The sequence below is a fragment of the Megascapheus bottae genome, chromosome 18 (assembly GCF_031878675.1).
Source record: "Megascapheus bottae isolate mThoBot1 chromosome 18, mThoBot2.hap1, whole genome shotgun sequence".
Taxonomy (NCBI): domain Eukaryota; kingdom Metazoa; phylum Chordata; class Mammalia; order Rodentia; family Geomyidae; genus Megascapheus; species Megascapheus bottae.
The window spans coordinates 36,639,560-36,663,834 of NC_143526.1; the positions used below are offsets into that span (position 1 = coordinate 36,639,560).

The following is a 24,275-nucleotide window of genomic DNA, read 5'->3' on the forward strand; positions in this document are numbered from 1 at the left end:
CACTCAAGCATATTTCAATCTTTAGGTCAGTGCTGCCAAATGAGAGATGTGTATACAGTATACAAGGCTGAAGGATGATACAAGGTGGCAAAGATGAACTTAAGACTTCCTATAAGGAGACTCTTATCCATATTTGATTCCTGCATGAAAGTCTGGTCATGAGCAGTGAATTTGTTCTGTGTGAGATCACATGTATGATAGATGCCAGTTCAGAATTCTTTTGTTACTTCATCATCCTTGCTGAGTTACAATATAGTCACTGCACAGAAATCCCACACATAAAGGAACACAGGTTCATAGCAGGAATGGAGGAAGAGAAGTGGGTCCACACAGCTCTGCAGGAGGGAGGAAACAGGTTCACTGGAAAAATCACCAAAGCTATGAATGACTTCCCTGCTGATCTCATTCGCCAAGTGCAGCTGATGTGGGACCTGAGGGCTTTGAGGGCCAGAGCTTTTTCCTGCCAGGGCCCTGTCAGTTCCCAGGGCAATGTCTGTGACTTGTCTCAACATATACATAATCCCTGCTGAGATGTATGCAGAGCGTTTGGACATATGGCCCAGTTTCTAAGACTCTGCAAAAGTGTTATGAGTTGCACAAATTCCCTTGTGGAATGAACACTTTGAAGAGAGGCCAGGGGGACAGTTTCATGGTAGAGCAAACAGGGTCAACTCCAGAGTCCCTGAGGACTTGAAAGATGACAGAATCACATCAGCCATGGATGCTCTATGGCAAGAAGACACCTGAGCAAAGTGTGACGAAGATGACAGAAGTGTGGAGGAAAATATCTGAAAAGTATCTGGCCGGGGTTCTCATTTGAGGGGGTGGGGGATGGAAAGGATGGACTGTATCTCCATCAAAGTCACTCCACTCCAGACAAGGCTTCTTGCCAACTCCCCAGCATCTGTGTCTATTGAAGAAGTGACAGTTTTTCTTTTCTTGAATAGAATCCATCTACTTTTGGTTAGTTCTCTGTAGTTTGTTTGGAAAAAACTATAAAAGAATAATGAAGAAAATAAAAAGTAAACATCATCTACCATTACAATCAATTATTCATATTTTGATACTTTCATGATAGTGTTATATGTGTGTGTGTATGTAGGGATGTTTGTACAATCTTACATGTGTCATGAGTACTATTATATTTGAATATATATGCTTTTTCATAAAATTTAATATATGGTTTTTATAACTTGTTCTAGTCACTTAATTACATACTGTGAAAATGTCATTAAGTATATATCTATAATCTGACATTTAATTACTTCATTCCAGCATTTACTTAATTAGTCTCTCTTGGTGGATCTTTCTAGTCCTTTATCCATGGAACATACTAGAAGGTACATTTTTTGGTCCCAATTTCTAGTCATTTAACATAAGTAAAATGACTTGTTGGGAGAATATGCAGATTTAAAGCTTTAGATATCCACGTTTATCTTCCAGAAAAGATGTACCCACGTAAATATTTCCTGATGATGATTCTATCAGTGCAGTCCTACCTGCACTGATAAAAGAGCCTCTCAAAGGCAACGACAGCTCTGCTGGCTGAAGACTGGACTTGTCATAAGCTTGGGAACCAATGGATTTGACTTCATTAGGCCAATAGATGATGTGAGAAGTAAAAAAGTTATAAAGGATGCCTTTCAACCATGGATTGTGGCATGATAGAGCCCCCTTACCTTAAGGAGTAACTATGCCTCAGCAGGACTAGCATGTTTATGATCTGCACTGGTCTCTTATCACCCATCAGTCTGACACTCTACAATTAATCTAGGCTCAGGTACCTCTATTTCCATGTAAGTTCTGAACGCTGCTTCTTTTGAAGAACTTGTGTTAAAAACACATGAAAGCCATCAGGGTCTTCCAAACAGCATGTAAAATTACCGGGAGGGTAGAAATTAGGGGTATGGGTTTGGCCTTCCTTTTGAAGCTAACTACTTTAAAGAACAGAAGACTATAGAATTCTGCTCTGCAGAAAGAGAGACAGGCATTCTCTACTAGGACCACATGGGTGACAGGGATTTATCACAAACAGGATCCACTGATGGCTGAGGAATCACAGCAATAAAGGTGGGCCCAGAGATACCACTCCAGAACCCAAATCTTTTTCCCTCACTTAAACTGGCTAATAGAAAAAACGTTTCCATGTTTGGTGACTAACTGAATTTCCTCAGTTTATCACAGAAGCTCCAGGTGGTAAATGCACTGTTGATGGTGGGACCAATATAGGTGTCGTATGAAGACTCTCTTGGCTCTGAAGTGCTTGTTTCACTTGCTTTAGAAATTCACTGGCTAAGTCACCCTGGCCTTGTGGTATGGACAAGAACTCTGGCAAGTAGACCAAAGCTTCAGTACTCAAGCTGAGCCAAAGTGATGTCTCATAAGATGTCTATATTGCTTTTTTCTATCTTGCATCAGAGCTTTGGCAGCTTCCCATGGGCAGGTATCTTAATAGGTGCCTTGAATTTTGGTCAAATGATGTCATGATCACATAGTTAATGTCATCTGTCAATCTGTCTGGGCTACAGGTTGCCCAGATTAAGCATTGTCTCTGATGGTGTTTCCATATGATAGTGACATTTGATTCTGTGAACTCTAAAGTCTTACGTTCTCTTCTCCAGTGTGGGTGGGCAGCCAACATTACCTGCCCTTTCAAAGGTCTGAATGGAAGAGAAAGAGGAGGAATTTTCCCTTTGCTTCCTGTTGCCAACCTCAACTGGCTCACAGACTTTCTCCTGCCCTTAAACTGTGGTTTTATGCCATTAGCCATCTTGGTCTTGGGACTTAGGCTGAATTCCATCACTAGTATCCTTGGCTATTTATCTTGAAAACGGAGATGGTGAGTGCTCTGTCTATAATCATGTGAGGTTTTCAAAATAGATCTCTATCTTTTCATTTGCGTATGCACATACATTTGTACATGTATGCATATAACAACCAGCAAGCCAACTTCCAACTACACCATTGCTTATAAGCCTGAACTCCATAACCAATCAGATATATTTTCCTTCCCAATATTCTCTAAACTATGAGTATGAGAGACAATATTTAGAAAGGTTTCCATGGAGGAATACTTATCACATACGCGCACTCACCAAATAAATTTAAGACATCCCAGGATGGACACAAATTAAAGCTGGGAGGCTCTTTCATAGCTATCACCTACCATCTCTCTTCTTCTTCCCCTCCCCAGATTGCTTTTACACAGAGTTTTATTATGAGAAATGGGCCTAGCCCATGAACCCACTTGCCTGCCTTCAAAGGGACCATGGAGGAAATGCTGATCCTTATATCACACAGAGTGTGCTTTTGGTAGATTCCTGGGGATAATTCCTGCTTGGCCTCTGTATGAACAATGGTTAGAATTTTCCTGAGCAATTGGGTCATGTTTATCTGGAAAACACTGTGAGCTGTATACCTGACAGGCTTTCTTCATTCCTTCAGCAGTTGTAATGCCCTAGGCCCTGCTTAGGCCCTATCAGCAAAGCAGCAAGTACTTAGAAAAGTAGTTTTATTGTGAATATCAACTCTTCTCAATTCCTTCCTTCCTATCTTCTGTTGTTTGGCTTCTAATTTATTCCGTCTTGCCATGCTTTAGATCCATATTGTAAGCCACGGAAAAGGCATTCTATGAAATAAGATGTGGTTTACACTGAAAAGGAGATAAATAACATGGAAGAGCTTGACACCATGTACATTTAGTTGTTTTTTTTTAATTCAATTATGTTCTTTTATAATATTCTCCTGATCACAGACCTCAGGTTTAAGGAAAGCAACTCAGAACTGTAGCAATCATAATCATAAAATAATTGGAGAACCCAAATAAAGTTGCTGAAAATATCATGATTGTCCTATTTCATTTGTCTGAGAACCCAGGGGAGATAATGTCCTTGGCATGACAAGATATCCTGGGAATAGGATTCACTTCAGTGCTAATTATAATGAAAAGAGTCAACAGCACTACTTAATACTGAGTGACTGAGAAAGAGGGGCCAACACTACTGTTGTTTCTCTTCTGCTGAACTGCAAGGTAGCTAGGCAGAACTATTGGTCCCTGGAGGGACTTTTTCTGCCCAGGGAGTTTCCAACTGTCGGAAATGAACTCAAATTTAAGAAGAGAATTGACATGTGAACTCCCATCAAAGTACATCAGAGCTATCTGGGCAACAGAGCACATGAAAATATGTTCAACATTCTTAATCCTCAGGGAAGTGAAATTTGAAACTACAATGAGGTACCTCAACACCTCTAGGCAAATTAAAAAGGATTGATTCAACCATAGAAGGTGTTGGTAAGGATAGAGGAACAAATGGAACTTCCACAACCAGCTGCCTTCGAAAAATGGTGCTAGCCTTTTTTTGAAATCAGCTTATGACACACCCGTTCCACTTCTGGATGCGGACGCAAGAGTTGGAAGAACATGTGCTCACAAAGGTTTGCACAAGATGTCTGTAGGAGCTTCTTGCTAATGGTCAGAAGCCAGATACAATCTAACAGGTGTTCATCAACAGGTAAGAAATTGAATATTAGTGAGGATCAACTAAGTTAAATAACTAAAGGATTGATATACACCACATAGAAGAACTTTGGAATAATTGCATTGAATAAAATATGTACAGAATTATTTCACTTATAAAATTCTAGAGTATATATATTGGTATATTGCATAGATATGCTAAATATACATATATGTAATATATGTGGGTGGATGCTATAAATATACATATATGTATATATTTATATATAGGTATATATATATGTAGGTAGAAAGAGCAGAAAGGAGGGATTGCAAATAAAATGTAATGACCAATTTGATTGTAGAAATAGTTTCACATTTCAATATATGGATCATATTTGTTGAGCTGTGTATACCCTAAATAATGTCACATCTCGATTACACTTTCATAAACTCATTCAAAAAGCTTTTTTTTCAGGTTAAATAAAACTCAGGCATGTGAACATACACCTATAGTCCAAGCATTGGAGAAACTCAAGGAACTCATGAATTTTAGGTCAGCCTGGGCAACATGGTGAGACTTTGTCTCAAAAGAGAGAGTGGAAAAAAGAATAACTGAATTAGACAAATAAAAAATTAAAAGAAAATGGGCACTGGTGGTGGCTCATGTCTACAATCCCAGATACTCAGGAGGTTGAGATCTAAGCATCACAATTTGAAGCCCATGCAGACAAATCTGAGACTGCTCTCCAATAAACCAGTAAAGTAGGAACTGAGCTTAAGTGACAGAGTGCCAACCTTGAGTGACAGCCTGAGACTCTGAGTTCAGGCTCCAATATGAGTACAAACATTTTTATGGAAGGAAGAAGGAAGAAGGAAGAAAGGAAGGGAGGGAGAAAGGGAGGAGGAAGGAAGGAAGGAAGGAAGGAAGGAAGGAAGGAAGGAAGGAAGGAAGGAAGGAAGGAAAGGGGGAGGGCCCATAGACAGTAAGACATTGGCCTTTGTGCTCCTCATAGAGGTATGTGCTAGCACTATCATACTGTGTTCTAATCCTGTGTCCACCCCTGCCTCCACCCTCTGCCCAAAGCCAAGCTTTCTTGTCTTGCTGGAAAATAGCACCAATAAGTAGGAATGATAGAAAAATATATCCAAGCTGAAGCATTTTCTTGGATATTCTATTCTGGGTCTATTTAGCCAGACAAAAGAAAGATTATTCATTTTACCAACCTATTCCAGGAAAGAAAAGACTGATTTTTACCTAGATATCTAAGAACCTTTTAGTCAACATTTTATGATGTCACATAGCCAGAACCTTAGCCCTCGTAATCTGGATTTAAGAGACAAAACTTCTTTGATAGGAGTTAGGTAAAGCTATAGCCACAAATTTTAGACCTGGAACTCTTATTGGCCATCACTTTCTCCATCTATAAAATAGTTACACCAATGCCAAGCTAACAGAATTGCAGTTAAGATTTAACAAGATCATGGGTCGGAGGGCAAACATCCAAGAAGCAGAGTTACTTTGAAAATGTCCCTTCCTGAGCCAGGCACCAGTGGCTCACATCTGTATCCTAACTACTCAGAAGGCTGAGATGTGAGGATTAATGTTCAAAGCCTGCCCAAGCAGACAAATTGGAGAGACTCTTATTTCCAATTAAGCAGTAAAAAGCATAAGTAGAGGTATGACTCAAGTGGTAGAACACTAACCTTGAGCAAAAAAAAAAAAAAAAAAAGGTAAAAATACAATGAGAGTCTTTGAGTTCAAGACCCAGTACTGGAGGGCATACCCCACCCCTCACGCACACATACACATACACACACAGGCACACTGGTACATTCTCTCTTACCCACCAAATCCTTTATCACAGAACATATTTTCTTCTCCTAGGAAGGAGTAGGGAGTGGGAGCAGGAGACTCTGCTCGTCTTACCTGGAGCCAAAGTTTGTCATGCTGAGACCACTTCCCTCCGGCAATGCACTGAAATGTGGCATTCTGTCCCACATTCACCTCCACATTTTGGAGTCGCAGGAAATGAGGTGCTTTTCCTAAGACAGAAACCAAAGGGCACATGAGGACAGGATTCCATGGCCGGCACTGTTTACTTATTGGGGAGGGATGTGGGATGGAGCCTGGGTAGGGTGAACTGCACTGGGGAATCACCGGGGCTTAGGGCAGACATGATGGATCCTGTATTGAATCAGGGCTGTTCTGTGAATTCACATTCACAGATATCTATTCACAGATAGATATCATCTATCTTACTTGAGCCACAAAAAATCCACAAGGCAGGGGCCATCCCTAGCTCCCTGTTGAGGAGATGAAGGCTCTGAGGTGGCAGATACCCAGAGAGTGGAGGAGTCAAGACGAGAATCCAGGTCTCTCAAATCCCCATTCCTAGCTATTGCCTAAGGGTGCTCATTACACGGAGCTCATCCTGATGAACTGTTGAAGCCGGGGCAGCTGCTGGAGGCCAGGCAGAACCATGGAACCCAATACCAGGACGAGAAAAATGGGAGGAAAAGGGTTCACCACTAGGCTTTCCTGCTGCCTTCCTAAACAAACACAGAAAGCTGCGGTAAAGTGCCTGGCTTGACACCTTGGCCTTGCTCTTGCTGCTGCTGCTGCTGCTGCTGCTGCTGCTGCTGCTGCTGACAAAAGGAGACTACTGGAGCTGTCCTTCTCTGAGAGCTTCTATGTGATGGGAACAGTGTCTTCCAGCAGTAATCACTTTAACAACATAGGGGCAGTGGCCCTCTCTCCCAGATTCAGAAAGGAATTAAGGAACAAAGAGTTCCAGAAACTCGCATTTGTGCACAAAGGTCCAGAGTTTACCATCTTAGCTGAAAGTGATGGTGCCTCCTGAATGTGAGCATTGATTCTAGGACAAAGAGTGTCAGGGGAAAGAGCTTTCAATAATAATAATTAATCATCATCATCATCATAATCGGTGCCTGTGGGCAATAGGTTTCACGATGACCATTTTTGGCAAATGTTTTTTAAATTGTGCCACTACTGGGGTTTGAACCTGTAATCTTGCTTGGCTATTGCACTCAAAGTTGGTGTTCTACCACTTGAGCCACTTCTCTATGTCTAGCTTTTGGTTGGTTAATTGGATTTCTCAGTTTTCCCCACCTGACAGGGCTTCAAACCTTCATCCTGAAATCTCGGCATCATGAAGGCATGAGCCACAGCAGGCTGGCCAGCACATGTTTTTGGCTGATGAACTTGGGTTCACCGTCTTTCTTGTTTGTGGAGACTGGATCTCCTCTATATAAGCCCTTCTAAAATCATCGATATTGATTTCTATCTGCTTTTAACCGATGATTAGATGAATGAGTTTCTTAACTGAGCACAAGTTGGATGCCTATCGTTATCAAAAACACTGTTAGGAACTGAGTCCTGAAGCCCCTCCCCAGAATAGGACCAAACAAAAGAGTTCCAAGATGAAAGGAATCCACAGGGGCCTTTGGCCATGTTTCTTGAGAGAGACAAACAGGGGCAATTATGTCATTGAAAGGTCCTCCAGTGTCAGACCTCATGATAAATGCTTTGGGTGTTTTATCTAATTTAAGTCATGGCTTCCCTGGGAAGAAGATGCCAGTATCATTTCCTTGATAGAGAGGGAGAAGCCAACAATCAACAAGTTCACTGTTCCCAGAGCTAGAGAACTTCAGTGAGAGATGGGAAAAGAGTGCAGTCAGGTTCTATTTTAGTCCTATTTTTGACTTTTACCTTGCTCCATTCTCTTGCATCCTGGGCATTGGAAACGAAAATACTGTCATCAGATTAAAACGTTAGGGGGCTGAGAAAGGGTTCTCAGGCAAGGCTGTGCTGTCTCTCCAGGCTGCTCTGCTTGTTCCCAATATTTGGGATGTGATCCTTTTCCTTGCTGATTTTTCCCCAGGGGCTTTACGCTTTGAACATTCTTGTCTACCAAACTGTATCACCACCTGTAAAGGATCTGCAGAAGCCAAGAACCTTGGCATGATCAGGGATACTTGCTGTGACAACATAGACACCTTCTGCTCAACTCTTTTCAAACTCATGACCATGGCTCAGAGGCCCCATTTGCTAAGTTCAAGGGCCCTATGGATAACGTGGCATCACGGGTCTAAGGTTCAGACAAGATCATTTCTGGTAAGATCTTCAGAGTTTAAGACTCCCCCTTGTCTATTAGCCTGACAAACATCATGCTGCTTTGATTGTCTAAAATCGTTTCATTTTGGGCTCTCCTGTATAATTTTGTCAAGTTATTTTTGGAACTATCAGTTCAAGTCAATTCTTCAAGGGGGAGTAGAGTGAACCTTGTAAGTCTGTGTAAGCCACAGCTTTAAAGGAAAAGAGAGTATCAGGTCTGGGTAGGAAAGGAGTGTTGAGTATGGACTCCAAGGCTGGAAGCTCTGTGCTGGGTTTTTACAAAGGGCTGTTCTTCTCTCCCTTTAGAGACACTGGAAAACATTAATCTCTGGAACATGAACAAAGAGAGATGGATCTTCTCTAAATCAATGGTCCCTTGCTTGTTTCTGACTTCTCTTTCTCTCTTCACAACAACTGACCTTTTTTTTTTCTCTGCTGGGGGGCTTGAACTCAGGTCCTGAGATGTTGTCCCTGAGTGCTTTTTGCTCAAGGCTAGCACTCTAGCCTTGATCCACAGCACCACTTCTGGTTTTCTGGTGGTTCATTGGAGATAAGACTCTCACAGACTTTATTGCCTGGGCTGGCCTTGAACTGCAATTGTCAAATCTCAGCCTCCTGAATAGCTAGGGTTACAAGCACGAGCCACCTGTACTCAGCTAGAAACAGACCTTTTGTCTTGATTCTCCAGTCTTCAGTTCTTCTCCTCCCTCCCTTACAGATCCAGAATACAAATGTCTCATGGTCCCCATGGTTAATGTTTAGGCAAAAATCTGTGACTTACAGCAAAGAGGTAGAACCCATATGCCTACAGGAACACGCCAGTTATGTGAGTCAATAAAGCAGTTCAGCTGTAAATTAAAAGCAACAAAAATACTACCTTCCTACCCTGTCTGTGCATTTCTCCACTTCTGATAGAGACTTAGAAAAGAGTGGTTTTTATTTTTCTGTATAAGGAAAGTAACAACAAGGCAAGCACCATTATAACTGCTATTTGGAAATCAGCCTCAATATTGGGAGGCAAAAGGAAATAGCAAGGGTCTGGAGGATCTGGAGCCCTACAGAAAGGGGGATGCTGTCAAGCCCAGCAGATGGAAGAAGGATTCTTAGTTGTTACTTAACTCTGGTCACAGATAAAAGGGTTTTGCTGAGGATTGCCAATCATCTGATTTTACCAGTGAAGTAAGAAGTCGAGATTTATGTGAAATCTTACATCTAAAAATCTTGGCTGGATTCTTAAAGCAACACAAAAGTTTAACCAAACCCTATTGGTAGGCAGTTTCAATCAAGCCTGTGGTCTCAGGATACGTGTTCTTATGTAAGTTATCTGGAACAATCCCTATGGCTCAGTCTTGCCCATGTAGCCCTCCATAAAAGCAGTAACACTACTATATACTATGGCATGAGAATGAAGAGAGAACTGGCCCTGGACCATAAGAACTTACCATGCCACCCTCTTCTCAGCTTTCTCTCTGCAGGCCCTTACAATCTCATCTCTGCTCTACGAGGACCTAGATCACCCCAATAGTCTCTTTCTCTGGGAATCCTCCTTCTCTGAGGAACCTATTTGGTCCTCTTGTCTGTGTTCCTGCCATCCCTGACTTCCTTCATCCATCCCTTAACTCCATCTCCCAATTTGGCCAAACCTGCTTTCCATGATTACAGCCCAACCATCAGCTTCTGAAGCTCTGGGAGGGAAATTATTCCACCAACTTTAATGCACAAATCTTAGGTCAAACATGGCTGACCACAGGACCTAGGCCCGACACCAGTTTACGACTTTAAAATACCGCCCCCCACCCCCCAATTCAATCCCTCACTGCCGCTGAGCTTCTCCAAAAGGCAATCCTGCTGATTGGGGTTAAGAGCAAACTGGCTGTGCAGGTGGGGCAAGATGCCTCAATCTTGGTGACATTTAAGCTCCTGCAGGTGTCAGCATAGCATCTAAAGACATATTGTTGTGCCCTTTATCTGGCTCTTTAAGCCTGACAATGCTCAGTAGGAGCCTGCACAATTGGAGAGAAATGCTCACAACATACATGGGAAACATGTTGCAGATGTTCTGTGGGCTCAGAGACATGGCCCCAAAAGCTTGTGATGGGCTTCAAAAAAAATAGGTTTAAAAAATTCTAAAAGTCAACATAGGAGTTAGAAACTTTGAAACCTAATGGAAAATCATGCTGACATTTATCGTACCTCGTTATAACTGCAGTGGCCCTGCTAATGACAAATACTGAGAAACAGCAGTGCGTGGTAACAAGGGCCAATGTATTTTTGGAATAACAACAACAACAACAACAACAAAAATGCTAGGTGGGCTATAAAAGTTTCAAATGGTAAGAAAAAATAATTTCCTTTGTTTATTACACCTGACTTTGATCACCATTTTGGAACATCTTGAGACACACGTGTACAACTTCAGTTCCTGTGGATGGAGGGTTCATCCAGGCCCCCACTTCTCTGGAAGTTTCAGAATAATTTACAGAATCAGTTATTACTAAACCCCATCATATGTTAACAGAAAACATTCTGAAGGACAGAAGTAGAGAATTAAAATGCTTGAGGACATAAAAGAAATGCATATTTTTAATATACTTAAATTTTTAACAATCTACAAGGAGAGTCATAAATATGTTAATTCTCAGGCTAGGAGGCCTGGGAAGTACTTTCAGCTTAGAGAACAATTGCTGAAGTGGTAGTGGATTGTGTGACATGAAGTCCCTTGTGTAGCTCCCAGGCCCAGCAAGTGTATATGTATAGCAGGGATTGCAACACGCATGCTCAGTTCTCTCCAGGTCATAGTCAACATGTATGTGTGGAGGGGAGAAGGGTACATTCATCACACATGCTCAGTTCTCTCCAGGTCATAGCAGGTATGTGTGTATAGTGGGGATTACAGCACACGTGCACAGCTCTCTCCAGATGATAGCATGTCTGTGTAGGCAGGGAGGGCATAGTCACCATGCATACTCCAGTTCTCTACAGATTTTCACCACCTCACTTAAGCCAGCCGTTTGGGAGTGACATTTCAATCTCCCCTTCTCTCAGTCTGAACCATCAATAAGACCGGTTGGTCTTTGCACCTTCCTGGGTCTCCACTCTAGCCACCGTTTCCACATTCTGCTTCATCCTTGAGGCAATGATTGCCCCTTATGAACTGGATTGGGTTTATCTGCCTAAACTGAAGATGTATCCCCTAAGACTTCTGAATTTCGAAACAGGACCTTAAAAGAAATGACTGGGTTAAAATGCAGTCCATTGTCTGGACCCTAATCAAAACTGACTGATGTTCTTTATAGGAAGAAGAAATATGGGCTGGGAAGGGAAGAAGGTGGAGAATAGTCTTCCATCATTTACTACAATTTAAGAAAACCTACGTAATTAAGTCCCGTGAAAATACCATTAAGGATAAAGGAACTTGGGAATCAAAACAGACAAATAATATTGTAACACAGGACCATATTGCCTGCCCTGGGGAGTGGTCTGTGAAAAAAACAAAGTTTGGCAACACTCTGACCTTGGACTTCTTGCTTGAAGAACTGTAAGAAGATACACATTGGTTGCTTAAGCACCCAATCTAGTATACAAGAAAGACAGTCCTCTCACCATAATACATCCTCCTCCTCCATGCACCACAGAAGTGCCTAACAGCTCATTTTCTTTTTGGTTTCTTTCACTTAAGTGGATGTCTACGAGAACAGAGTCTGCCTTGCATACTCCATAAGCCCAGCATAGTACCTAGTACTAAGCATGTGCTCAATAAACTCTATTTGGTTGTATGAATGGATGGTACTCTACTGTCCCAGTCTGGACTAGCACCATGTCCTCCCTGGTTCTAGAATGTTTTTGCTCTTAGGTCTCCTGACTTTCCTAGAGGCTTTCACAGAATCGTGTGAAGTGATCCTTTCACAACTGAGACCACACCAGTCCTAAGCATATACCCCTTCCAACACTGCTTCCCAGACCTGGTTTCACATCTAAACAGCCTGTGCCAGACTCCAGCTCAACAAGCCCACTTTCTGTCATGTTCCACCTGCTCAAGAGCTCAGGAAGCATCTAGCTGCCTTATTCAAAGGCCCCTGAACTTCCCATTTCCTCTGAGTAGAACATCCCCAGCCCAAATCTTCACATAGTCAACTCCTTCCTGTGATTCAAGGATTAAAGTCTCAGGTCAGAATAACATCATCAAACACACCCTCCTTAGACTACTATTTAAGGATCCCTCACTCATGTTTATCATCCTTGCAGTACTTACTACTGAGTACATCTTAGTATTTACTGCTTAGTACTTCTCTCCAAAGTCATTTAGTACATATTTAATATTAGTTACTTAAAAAGAAAAACAAAACCTTTTTCCTTCTGACCCTCGTGCTAATTAAGCACCACGAAGATAAAAACTGAACATTTCTTACTCAAGAATTCATGATGCCCAGAAAAGCTCAACACATAGCTCCATTTATTTGTTGAAAGAATGCGTAACATGCTGGGCTATCTGTGATTTAGTGCAGGAGCTACAGAAATGCTCCCAGATGACTATGTCTACTGCCAGAGTTTGCATATATTTAAATGGAAGTGTACCCATCCCAGCCATTCGTGTGCTTTCTGGAAAGTTTATGCTGAAAGCTGGCTAAGCACTGAGATTGAGCTTGGCCAGAGCACCCACGCAGGAGGTAAGCAGGGTCACGTCTTCCTGAGTGCTGGCCCATGGCCCATTTGCTGGGAAACTGGCTCTCAGCAGTTCTATAACTATGACATCCATGTGTCTCAGCAGGAGGGGGAGGAGGATGCTGTCAGGGGAATCCTAAATTCACAGCAGGCCCCAGGAAGGAAGAATTCTAAAAGAGCTCTAAGGCCTCCATGGTAGAAAGGTACCTGAATGCCTTCTAGAAAATTCTCTCCCATGGAGATTCATCAGAGAGAAGTATTTGCATGTGCTGATAAAGCATGTATAGCATCAGGAGTTAAGACAGAACTTCTATTAAGAGATGAGTACCAGAGTCAGATGTGATGGTGGAGGTGAAAATTGTCACCAGAGCAAGAACTCCGGGACCCAGGGAGAGAATGCCACACTTTATTCTCTAAAAAGAGTCATGCACCAACTACTAGAAAGATCAAGTCCAAATATCAAACACTGGCTGAGCATCAGGTGAGTAGGCCTTATGAGAACAAGTGTGGACAAAACTGAGAGGCCTGGCATAGTAGCACACACTCCTAATCCTAGGTACTTGGATGCTGGAGGATGTAGGGGGATAAGAGTCTGAGGTCAGTGGTGGGGGAGAATATGAGACATGACACAGAAAAGAAAAACATAAATGGATGGAGGTGTGGCTCACGTGTTAGAGTACTTTCCTAGAAGGTGGGAGGCTGCTGAGCTGAAATCTATTCCAAGTCTTAAAAACTGAGAATGGTACTGTATAAACTTTACTGACATCATGGACCATTCTTAGGACCATTGATATCCAGAAGTTCAAGGTGGAGAATCTTCAATCCAGTAAGAACCCTTCATCTGCATGTCTGCCTTTAGTGTTGGAAATTTCTAGAACCTTCTCAATAGAAGGTCTAGATGGGCAGGCATTTTCCAGGCATGACTGAATGGAATACACATCCAAGAATTTCTAAAGACTTAAAGATAGAAGGGAGACGGTAGAGACTTAAAGCAGAGTTACACCGTCCAGGGTATCTCTTCCTGAAAGGCTGATTTCTAGGATAAGGGTCTCTCTTGCATAGACACCCAGGTCAGTATTTCCCAAAGATTGTTTGGAAATTGTCCCAAATTCCTTCAGAGAAAATAAATACTAGAAGACAATGAGACTGACCATGAAGGCATAGTGGAAGGAAGAGTGGGGGAAGAAAGCAATAGCTGAAGGCCTGACATTATTCTTTTGGTGGAAGTGAAAAGAATCATCTCAATGAAATCAACATATGGGGGATCTAACAATTCCTTTGAAGGGCAGTCACCATCCTTGGGTATATCATTTTAAATCCAATCCTCCAGTTAAAGGCCTCAAGATATGATGCCATCACAGCTACCCTAACCCTGGATTTGGGCCGTTCTTTGATTTGGCAGGGGCTGGATTTCTCTACTGAGCACATCCACTCAAGTGTCCTCAACTGAACGTTGTAAAGAGAGGGGAAGTGGATGAGCACAAAGGACTGGTATGCCTTGAAGGACTCCTGACACTATGACATAAGTACTAACCACAAGAAAGAAATCTTGCGCAGTGGTTTGTTGTTGCTCTCTCTCTCTCTCTCTCTCTCTCTCTCTCTCTCTCTCTCTCTCTCTCTCTCTCTCTCTCTCTCTCTCTCTCTCTCTCTCCCTTTCTTCCTTTTTTTTAAGACAGTTGCACAAGATTTTATCCAAGGCCCTCTAACTTTCTAACTTTTCCACTTCAGCTGTATGGATCCCACTAATAAACAATCAGGACTTTAGATTCCCTTAATAATGGACAGAGATCTCCAACAAAGATGTTCATCCTCTCTCCCTTCCCCCTTCCTTCTCTCCCTCTCTGTCTCTGTCTGTCTGTTTGCAAACTTCTGGAGGTAAAGCCTGTTGAACAGGATGGTAAAATTATGGATTTATTCAGGACTAATTGAATTGAGTATGTAAGCATTTCTAAGGCTTGAGAGAGAGAGAGAGAGAGAGAGAGAGAGAGAGAGAGAGAGAGAGAGAGAGAGAGAGAGAGAGAGAGAGAGAGAGGGAGAGAGAGAGAGAAATGTCTGTGAGCTGAATGAACAAGGACATAGCAGCTTCTGAATATCCAATCTGGCACAGCATAAAGCTAGATTGGGAGAAGGAGATAGACTTACTGCATGGATGAGCAAGGACCCGGACCTCGTCCACTGCGATGTAGCCAGGATGACCCTTCAAAGAGACGGATTCAAATATCACCTGCAATACACAGGGCGGGAATGAGTGTTGCAGAAGCAGTGGTAAGCATTCATTGCAGAAAGCTACCCAGCCCCTTTCTGGTTTCAGTTCTCCTCAGAACTAATCAAAGATCCCTCACATTGGGGCAGCAGGCCACACTAGCAGTCAACTTGGATTTCTAAAACAAGGCAAAAAGGCCACACTCTGGTAACTACCAATGGAAGTCAGCCACATAGAACATTTTTAATAGACTTCAGAAATAATACTTGGATGGAAAGAAAACAGCCCAACACAGCCTGAGGCCTCAATCTGCACCTTTCTTCTTGCGACTCCAAATGAAGTGCTTCCTACTATTCTGATGTTTGTATATGTGTGTGCGTCTGCTGGTACTGGGGCTTGAACTCAGGGTCCCAACTTCTGCATTCTACCCATCCACCCATCCAGTTCCAGCAGAGATCACATCTTTCCTCATCCACCCATCCAATCCCAGTAGAAGTCATATCTTTCATCATTCACTCATCCAGTCCCAACGAAAGTCACATCCTTAAGAAGGCAAAATGATTTCTATATGCTCACCTAGACTTGGTTGCATCTACATTAACCAGTCTCTTCTCTGTAAGAAATGTCAGTGACCTTCACCTAACCTCCCCACACGCATACTACATTTTACATATTCTTGGTTGTCTTTCCCTATGTCAGCACTTGGGTTTGAACACAGGGCCTTGTGTTAGTGGGGTCAGTCTGTACTCTATCACATGATGCGTGTTCCTAGTCCTTTTTGCTTTACCTTATTTTTGAGATAGGTTCTCATATTTTATCTAGGTCAGTCTGCTTTCTTTGTAGCTGGGATGTTAGGCATATATCCCCATGCTCAGCTTTTATTGGTTTAGCTTTTTTTCTCAAGGCTAGCACTCTACCACTTGAGCTACAGTGCCAATTCTGGTTTTCTAGTGGGTAACTGGAGATAAGACTCTCGTGGACTTTCCTGCTTGGGCAGGCTTTGAACCAGAATTCTCAGATCTCAGCCTTCCAAGTAGCTAAGACTACAGGCATAAATCATCAGCACCTAGCAATAATAGGCTTTTAAAGTGGACACAACCAGTTAGAAATCAGTGCCACTGCCCTGGTTCAAACAACCACAATTTCCCATCTCTACCTCCTTGTTACCCTCCAAAACTGATTCTTTCCTCTTCTTTCTTCTCCTCAGCTCAAGCTTCTAGATAGACTATAAGACAACTAGAAAACCTTTATGTGGAAGGTTTTCCTTCCTTTTTGTAGTTCAGTGGGTTCCAAGGTCAACGTTAATAAAGTCCAGAGCTCCATCAACCATGACGGTGAGCTAGGCCCTGGTGGAAAAGGCATCACTGGAAGTAAAGATCAACCTTCTTGGGTGGTAAGATCTATCAGTGAAGTTGTCCGGTGGAGCTTAGGTGAAGTGATGGGAGAGGACAATCTTACCAGATAAGGCAGTTGCCCTAACGAAATGACCAATCAGAGGTTTGCTAAAATAACAGAGAGGTTCAGAGGGAATGGAATTATGCAGCAAGTGGGGAAAGCTGGCCAGAAGAATGTTTCCCATCTTGCCAAAGGGGAAACTGACAGAAACAATTTTCTATTTAAAAAACAAATTCAAAGGAAACCCAAAACAATGTCCAAAGGGAAAAAAATGAAAGAAAATGGAACATATAAAGTAAATACATTTAAAAAGGAACAGCATGAAAGTATTCACACTGTGTAATTAAAAGAAATGACAAAAGTAAGGAAAAAATATTTCTGTTTTGACAACAGATATAAATGGGTTAAAACAGGGAAAAGCTCCCAGACTGTCTAAATATTCAAAGTCTAATTGTATGCTATAAGATAAACACCTAAAACAGAATGACTCAGTAACCTTAAAAATAACAATCTGAACAAAGACATAATAAGGAAAGGAAAATAAACAGAAAGCAGTTGCTGTAAAAAAATAATAATACTATGAATGTTTCCAGGTACAATTTCAATGAAAAGAAAAAATAAGAACCATTAAGTGGACTGAAATAGTCACTTATAGAATCTACTAATCAAGAGACTTAAAAGGGAAAAAAAGATGAAAAAGACGCCACAGTACTTGAAGGCTTTAACCCATATTTTAGAATCTAATTAAATTAAAAAAACACCAAAGATGTCAAGTATATCTATGTAGCTACAAACACACACACACACACACACACCTATAGACACATGTACCTATACATGCACACATACAATACATTTACTAAGCTTATGCTAATACAAAGAGAGAATGATGCTTATAGGTTTATAAAATGATCATAAACTAGACCACAAGTATAATGTTAATAAATTCTTCAAAGAAGAGAATTGTATCCACTTGAGTTTCTACATTTCCTAAGCAAATTCACTAAAACTAGAAAATAATGACAGTCTTCAAAAATAATCAAGGTCTTAAAAGTTATACCATTGTAAAACTTCCTAATAACTATGATGTCAGAGTGTGTTTTGTATGTTCACAAAAGTCTGAAGCAAAATGGAAAGTGGAGTGACAAGCTGAGAATAATACTTGTAATCTATATGCCAGCTAAAAGGAGTAGGTGCAGTCTCTGTATTGTCAATCAGCAAAGGAAATGAACAAGCCCTCCAAGAGGAAAGCTGGCAAATGATTTCAGCACGAAATTCACAAAAGACAAAAGGAGGAATGGTACTAAATCTGTGAAGGCAGATTGTCTGAAGTATCTCAGGAGACAGGGAGAAGGTACCTTAGCACGTTCTTGCATGCTTGGGCTGAGATGACCACCACCCCATCCTTGTGTTTGTGTATGGGGGGAGGGATCTAATCAGCTCCAGTTCCTTGAGGCAGCATCTGTTCATCTCTTTCTGAAGAAAGAGAGAACAGTCATCTTTTGGCCAACTACATTCATAAAAATATCCAAACTAAGGTATAAAAGGAATAAAAGTCAGAAAACGGGAGAAGAGTCAAACGGGAGAAGTATTGAGCACTGAGTACTGAGGGCTTCATTCCTGATCTCCAGGGCTCATGGACGGCAGTGAGTAGAGTTAGGTAGAGCACTGAAGTGCACCTAGTAATGTTCATGCCAGTTTCTGGAAGCAGAAACTGAATTCAAGACCAGAATCACAGTGGCCCTGAGGAACATTGTTTAAGTCCAGGGCTGTTACATGGACCTACCATCAACTATAAAGGGCCAACCACTGAAACCCCATTTGAAACTTCCTGATGCAGGCTCTGGGTGGTCAGCTTAAATCCCACATATCAGACTAAGCAGGAAATACCTTCCCAAGAGAGGCTAGACACATTCACATTCAGTCCCTCAAAAGATCAACTTGCTCATAACCCAAGATATGATAAGGACACCTGCCCAGCTATGCTCATCTCTGCACTATTCACAATAGCCAGGCGATGGAAACAATCCAGATGCCCTACTGCAGATGAATGGACACAGAAAATGTGGTATATATCTACAATGGAATTCTACATAGCCAACACACAAGATAAAATAATGGCATTTGCAGGGAAGTGGATGAATCTAGAGAGAATCATGTTGAGCAAGACAAGTCAAGACCAAAGGAACAAAAGGTATCCTTAATATGTGGTGATTAAATCCAAACAGTACAAGAGTGAGGACTCAATATTTGCATACACAATGCTATGGACATGGTATTGGAAATATAAACACAACTACATAGACATAAAAATCTATGACTCTATAGACATAATATTTTACTACATAGATTAATATGTATCTAGGACATATAAACCCTCAGCCTAATTTTAATTATGTTCTAAAATTTAAGTGCCAGTGATTGTATATATTCCCTTCTTGAATACTTGTTTGTTAAATGTGTCATTTGAAATATGATGTAAAAATCAATGTTAATAAATTATTTAATAAAAAATATATTTAAAAAAAAAAGACCAACTTGCATACATGTTTGGAGGAGGAGGTTTAAGAGACTGCTGTGCTGCTTTTATCGTTTGTGCGTGTGTGTGCGTGTGTGTGTGTGTGTGTGTGTGTATGTCCAGTACTGAGGCTTGAACTCAGAGCCTCACACTCTTGCTTCCCTTGTCTATTTCACTCTAAGGCTAGTCCTCTAATATTTGAGCCATAGCTATACTTTCAGCTTTTTGCTGGTTAAGTGGAGATGAGTCTCACAGACTTTTTTTCTACCTAGGCCACAATGTAACCTAATTCCTCAAATCTCAGCTTCCTGAGCAGCTAGGATTGCAGGTCTGAGTCACCAGTGCCCAGTTCTTGCCTTCCTCTTCTGTAATTCTTGTGCAGAGGACACATACTGAAATAAACACAAAAGGATGCAAGCATTTCCTTAAAGGATATGAGAAGAAGGGCGGTATATCAGAGCTCTTCTTAGGAAAAGGATCTCATGCATTTTCTTGGGGAAGGAGTTCTTAGAGTAAAATGAAGACAATCCCACACCCATTGACAGAGATTGGTACCAGAGGGAGATGGGCTGTGTAGTAGAACAGGCCAGGTGAGAATGGGTTGCAGTGGAGTTACAAGGTGAGAGTGAGCCCCTCCCTGTGGTGACCATGGCTGATACAAAGTATAATTAAGAAACTGGGGAATGTTGGATATCAAGAGAATTCCTGAGAAGGACATAGTGTCCAAGCCAGATGGATCTATAGCAGGTGATTCCTTCATTGCCGGGGTCTAGGTAGCAATTCTAAATGTTGAATCAAAGGTCATTCAACCTACACAGGTGACAAGAGGTAAAGTGGCAGCAAAGTTCCTAAATAGTTATGTTTTGTCATTTATTTTAAGATAGTTTATTTTTTTAATTTATCTTTAAGTAGTTTTACCACAGGCCAGTTTGGGAATAAAATTCATCTTGATCAATATCACCCCTTCTATCATTCTCCCCTATCTTTTTTCCCCCAAAGTTAGGTTGTTATAAAATCTTGGGGACAGCAAATTTCAGAACCATTAAGAATCTGAAATAGAACTGACATCATTCAGAAAGAGCCCATGATCAGAGCCCATGGCTTTTCCTGGGCATTTAATCAACCCCTCCTCCCTGCGAGGAGGTGGGCATTGGAGATGGGAGGCAGAGGAACTTTCTCATCTAGGGCTTTCCTGAGGGCTTGGTGCTAGTAAATCCACTAATAAGAAAGGTGAAATGTGTGTTTAATACAAGCTAAAGTCAATTTTAGGATTGTGAAACATGACTTCAGAAAATGAATACATAATCCATCAGGTCTACAGCACAGAAATGCTAAAAACAAAATTGTATTTAGTCTACAGAAAGTAAATATAGGACCAGAAATTGAGGTTTTGAAGTAGCTTTTGAGTATCTATTTGTTTCCTTATTTTTTTATATATGAGCTGATACTAAGGCTTGAACTTAGGCCCTTGCTCTGTCACTTTGTTTTTGTTCATAGCTGGCATTCTACCACTTGAGCCATACCTCTACTTCTGGATCTCTGCAGGTTATCTTGAGATAACAATCTCACAAATTTGCCTAGGTAAGCTGACTTCAAACCAAGATCCTCTGATCTCAGCCTCATAAGTAGCTTAGATTATAGGCATGAGCTGCTAGTACATGGCTAAAGGTTCGTAGACTTTTTTTTTTGCCAATCCTGGGGACTGCACTCAGGCCCTGAGCATTGTCCTTGGGCTTTCTTAAGGCTAGAGCTCTACCACTTGAGCCACAGTACCACTTCTGGCTTTTCTATGTATGTGGTACCGAGGAATCAAACCAGGGTCTTGGTGCATGCTAGACAAGCACTCTTACCACTAGGACAAACTCCCAGTCCCAGGTTGTTAGACTTTAAATACCCATTTTGCTCCTATCTTTATGTCTTCTGATATGTTCTTTTTCCTCATCCCCATATCTGTATGCACACAGGTGAGTATATTTGAGTCTGGGAATATGCAAGGGCTTAATACAAGAGTATACACCATCCTATACCTTTCTCTGGGTGCCCACATTGATGGCTGGGTGCTAGTTTACAACACACATCTTTTTCAAACTGCTGTTCCCAATCTATAAGAGCTCAGAGAAGATGGCACATAATGATGCTGGAGTGGTCAACATAACATGCTAGATACCATGAAAGAGGAGGTGCTAGGATAGGTCAAACAGTACAGATTGGTGTAAAAAAAAATACGTCTGCCCCTTTTCTCGTTTTCTGTTTATCCTTCCTTCCTCCCTTGCTTCCTACTCCCCCTTTCTCCTTCCCTCCCTCTCTCCCTCCCTCCCCCATTAAAATCTTCCTTCCCTCCCTCCCTCCCTCCCTCCCTCCCTCCCTTCCTTCCTTCCTTCCTTCCTTCCTCCTGGCAATTACTGAGGCCCGCTGTTTGCACAACACGATGCTATGCAAGTTGTGTATTTTAGTCCACAGGATCCTTCAGTGTGCCTTTCCTCCTTCCATTTTACAAATGCGTGAGCCATGATTCTGGCTGATGGCAGGAAACAGCCCATATTACCCTGCTAGACAGCAAAGGATTCTCAGAACAGACAATCCAGTTTCCCTAAACACAGGGGATAGTGCTCAAAGCCAGAGGACCCAGGCAGCAATGTGAGATCACACTTCAATTGACCGGTAATGTTCCTCTTCTAGAAGATAGGACATGCTGCTGCCTAGGCAGGGGATGCTGTGAAGACAAATGAGAGGCAATAGGCCTACCACTGGGCTGGGAGGAGGGGAGCTCAATACCTTTTACTGCCTCAAACCCTGTCACAGAACGTGGTAAATTGTGAGACAGGCCCTTTTCTGGGTCAGTTTCCTGTTCATTGTATGTCAACCATTCACCACATCCTGGACCCATGTGTGCATACTGTTATTATTATTATTATTATTATTATTATTATTATTATCATTGGAACCCTAAAGCCTCAGCAGGAGTGTCCATGAGCTTATGGCTTTATGCTCATTGATACAGTGGAGACAGTGAAATAAGCAGAACAGTTAGGTTCTGGTCCCAGCTTTGCCAGTGATTTGCTGGGTCTCTTGGACTTCATTATTTCTGGCCTCAGTTTCATCACCCACATCAGAGTTTAACCAAGTAGAACCTGAAAGCCAAATCTGATTCACTGCCCATTGTTGTACATAAGGTTTTACTGGAGCACAGTTCTGTCCATCTATTTGCATAAGACCTGTGGCAGCACAGGTAGAGTTGAGTACCCACACTTGGGATTTTAAGGCCCACGAAAAAAACTAAAAATATACTCTGTGTGATCCTCTACAGAAAATGTTCACCTGATCTACAAAATGAGGGTGAGCTCAGACCACTCAAGCTAATACACATTCTAGAAATCTATGGGCAGGGAGAGTAGGTAATTTATCATCCAAACTGGAGCACATGGTAAAATGGATGGTCTCAACAAATTCACCAAGATGGGAGCCACCAGTCAAAGGCTGTCTCAAGACAATCAAGATTAGGGCTACCTAACTCTAGAGTGGTATGCCTCTGCAGCAGGTGTCACACAATAAAACAAAGTCACCTCCAAAATCCAGCAGGGAACTTTAATTAAGCACCAAAACACTGGATTCTTTCTGACTCTTTGAAAACCTCACCTGGATGTCTGTGACCCCTCTAAGTGGAAACACTCAGCAGCTTTTCTCATATGCCATGATCATGACCACAGGTCTCAGTCTTCACTATGGAAACTCAGTCATGAAGCAGTGGGAATTCTTAGAATTTATAGGCAAGAATTTCTCTACCTCCACATACTCATGCAAGTAGAAAATATGGCCTAAAGCTGGATACCGGTGCCTCACACTTAGAACCCTAGCTACCCAGGAGGCTGGGATCTGAGGACCAAGGTTCAAAGCCAGTGTGAGACTACTTTTCAATTAACTACTGAAAAACTGGAAGTGGAGGTGTGGCAAAAGCAGTAGAGAGCTAGCCTTGGGCAAAAGGCTATGAGTTCAAGAAAGTCCCATTTTTGGTGTACACACACACACACACACACACACACACACACACACACACTTATACACAAAAACATCCCTTCATGCAATTCAGAAATCCCAAACTTTCCATGATAAATTATTGCACATAGATCATTTAAAAAGTATTTGGTGGTTTAAAAAACAAACTAAAAAAACAGAAAAAAATCCAAAAATTAAAAAAAAAAAACTGAGCTGGGCTGGCCTGACACTACGTACAGGCTTCATTTATCCACTTCTTGTTAATTTGTGTTAGTTCTGTCTTGGGGTATTAGCACAGTTGACTGTGGGGTTCTGCTGCCTAGAGGTGTTAGCAAAGCACACCAGGCAAGCAAATGTTCTCAATTCTGGCATGTCTGATAGGATGAGTGTCAGATTAAGATTTGTGGCGCCTCGTACGTACAGCTAAAATCTGCTGCGCCAAAGGAAAAGATACAGGAATAATGAGGACAAAGGTATTTCTCTCCAAAGAGCTAGGATAAGACATCTCCCAACATAAGTGACACAGAGTTTGAAAATCAATGGAGTCAGTTTGGGACCACTTCTGTTGATAATATATTGTCTCTCCAAAAGAGGAAGTGGATATCACCTGGTACAAAATGAGCACAGGGCACCCTGACTGTCATAAGGCAAGTCTTCCTAAAAGAATAATTTTTACTGTGCCTGAAACATGATAAACTCTGGAAATGAACGGTCAACACCATCACCTCCTCATCACCACCATTATTCCCATCCTCCTTGTCCTCCATTGCAGCAAATGGACAAGGAAGGGCAGTGCAATTATTCTAAAAATAAATCACAAGCCATTGCAGATAAAGTGGGAGCAGATACTGCAAAGTCTAGGCTACATATTGGAGGTCATTGAGGACACAACTTTGATTTCTGGTTGCCA

At 41.7% G+C, this 24,275-nt stretch overlaps 1 protein-coding gene across 1 annotated transcript in view; it reads right to left on the reverse strand.

Annotated features, from left to right (window-relative positions):
- Positions 1-24,275, reverse strand: part of Ptprt (protein tyrosine phosphatase receptor type T) — a 679,440-nt gene that overhangs the window by 587,825 nt on the left and 67,340 nt on the right. Inside the window, exons 3-4 of the mRNA XM_090352716.1 lie at positions 15,399-15,480; positions 6,387-6,502 (exon numbers count right to left, since the gene is read on the reverse strand). Coding sequence (XP_090208842.1) covers positions 6,387-6,502; positions 15,399-15,480 — 198 coding nt within the window. The remainder of the gene's footprint in view (positions 1-6,386; positions 6,503-15,398; positions 15,481-24,275) is intronic.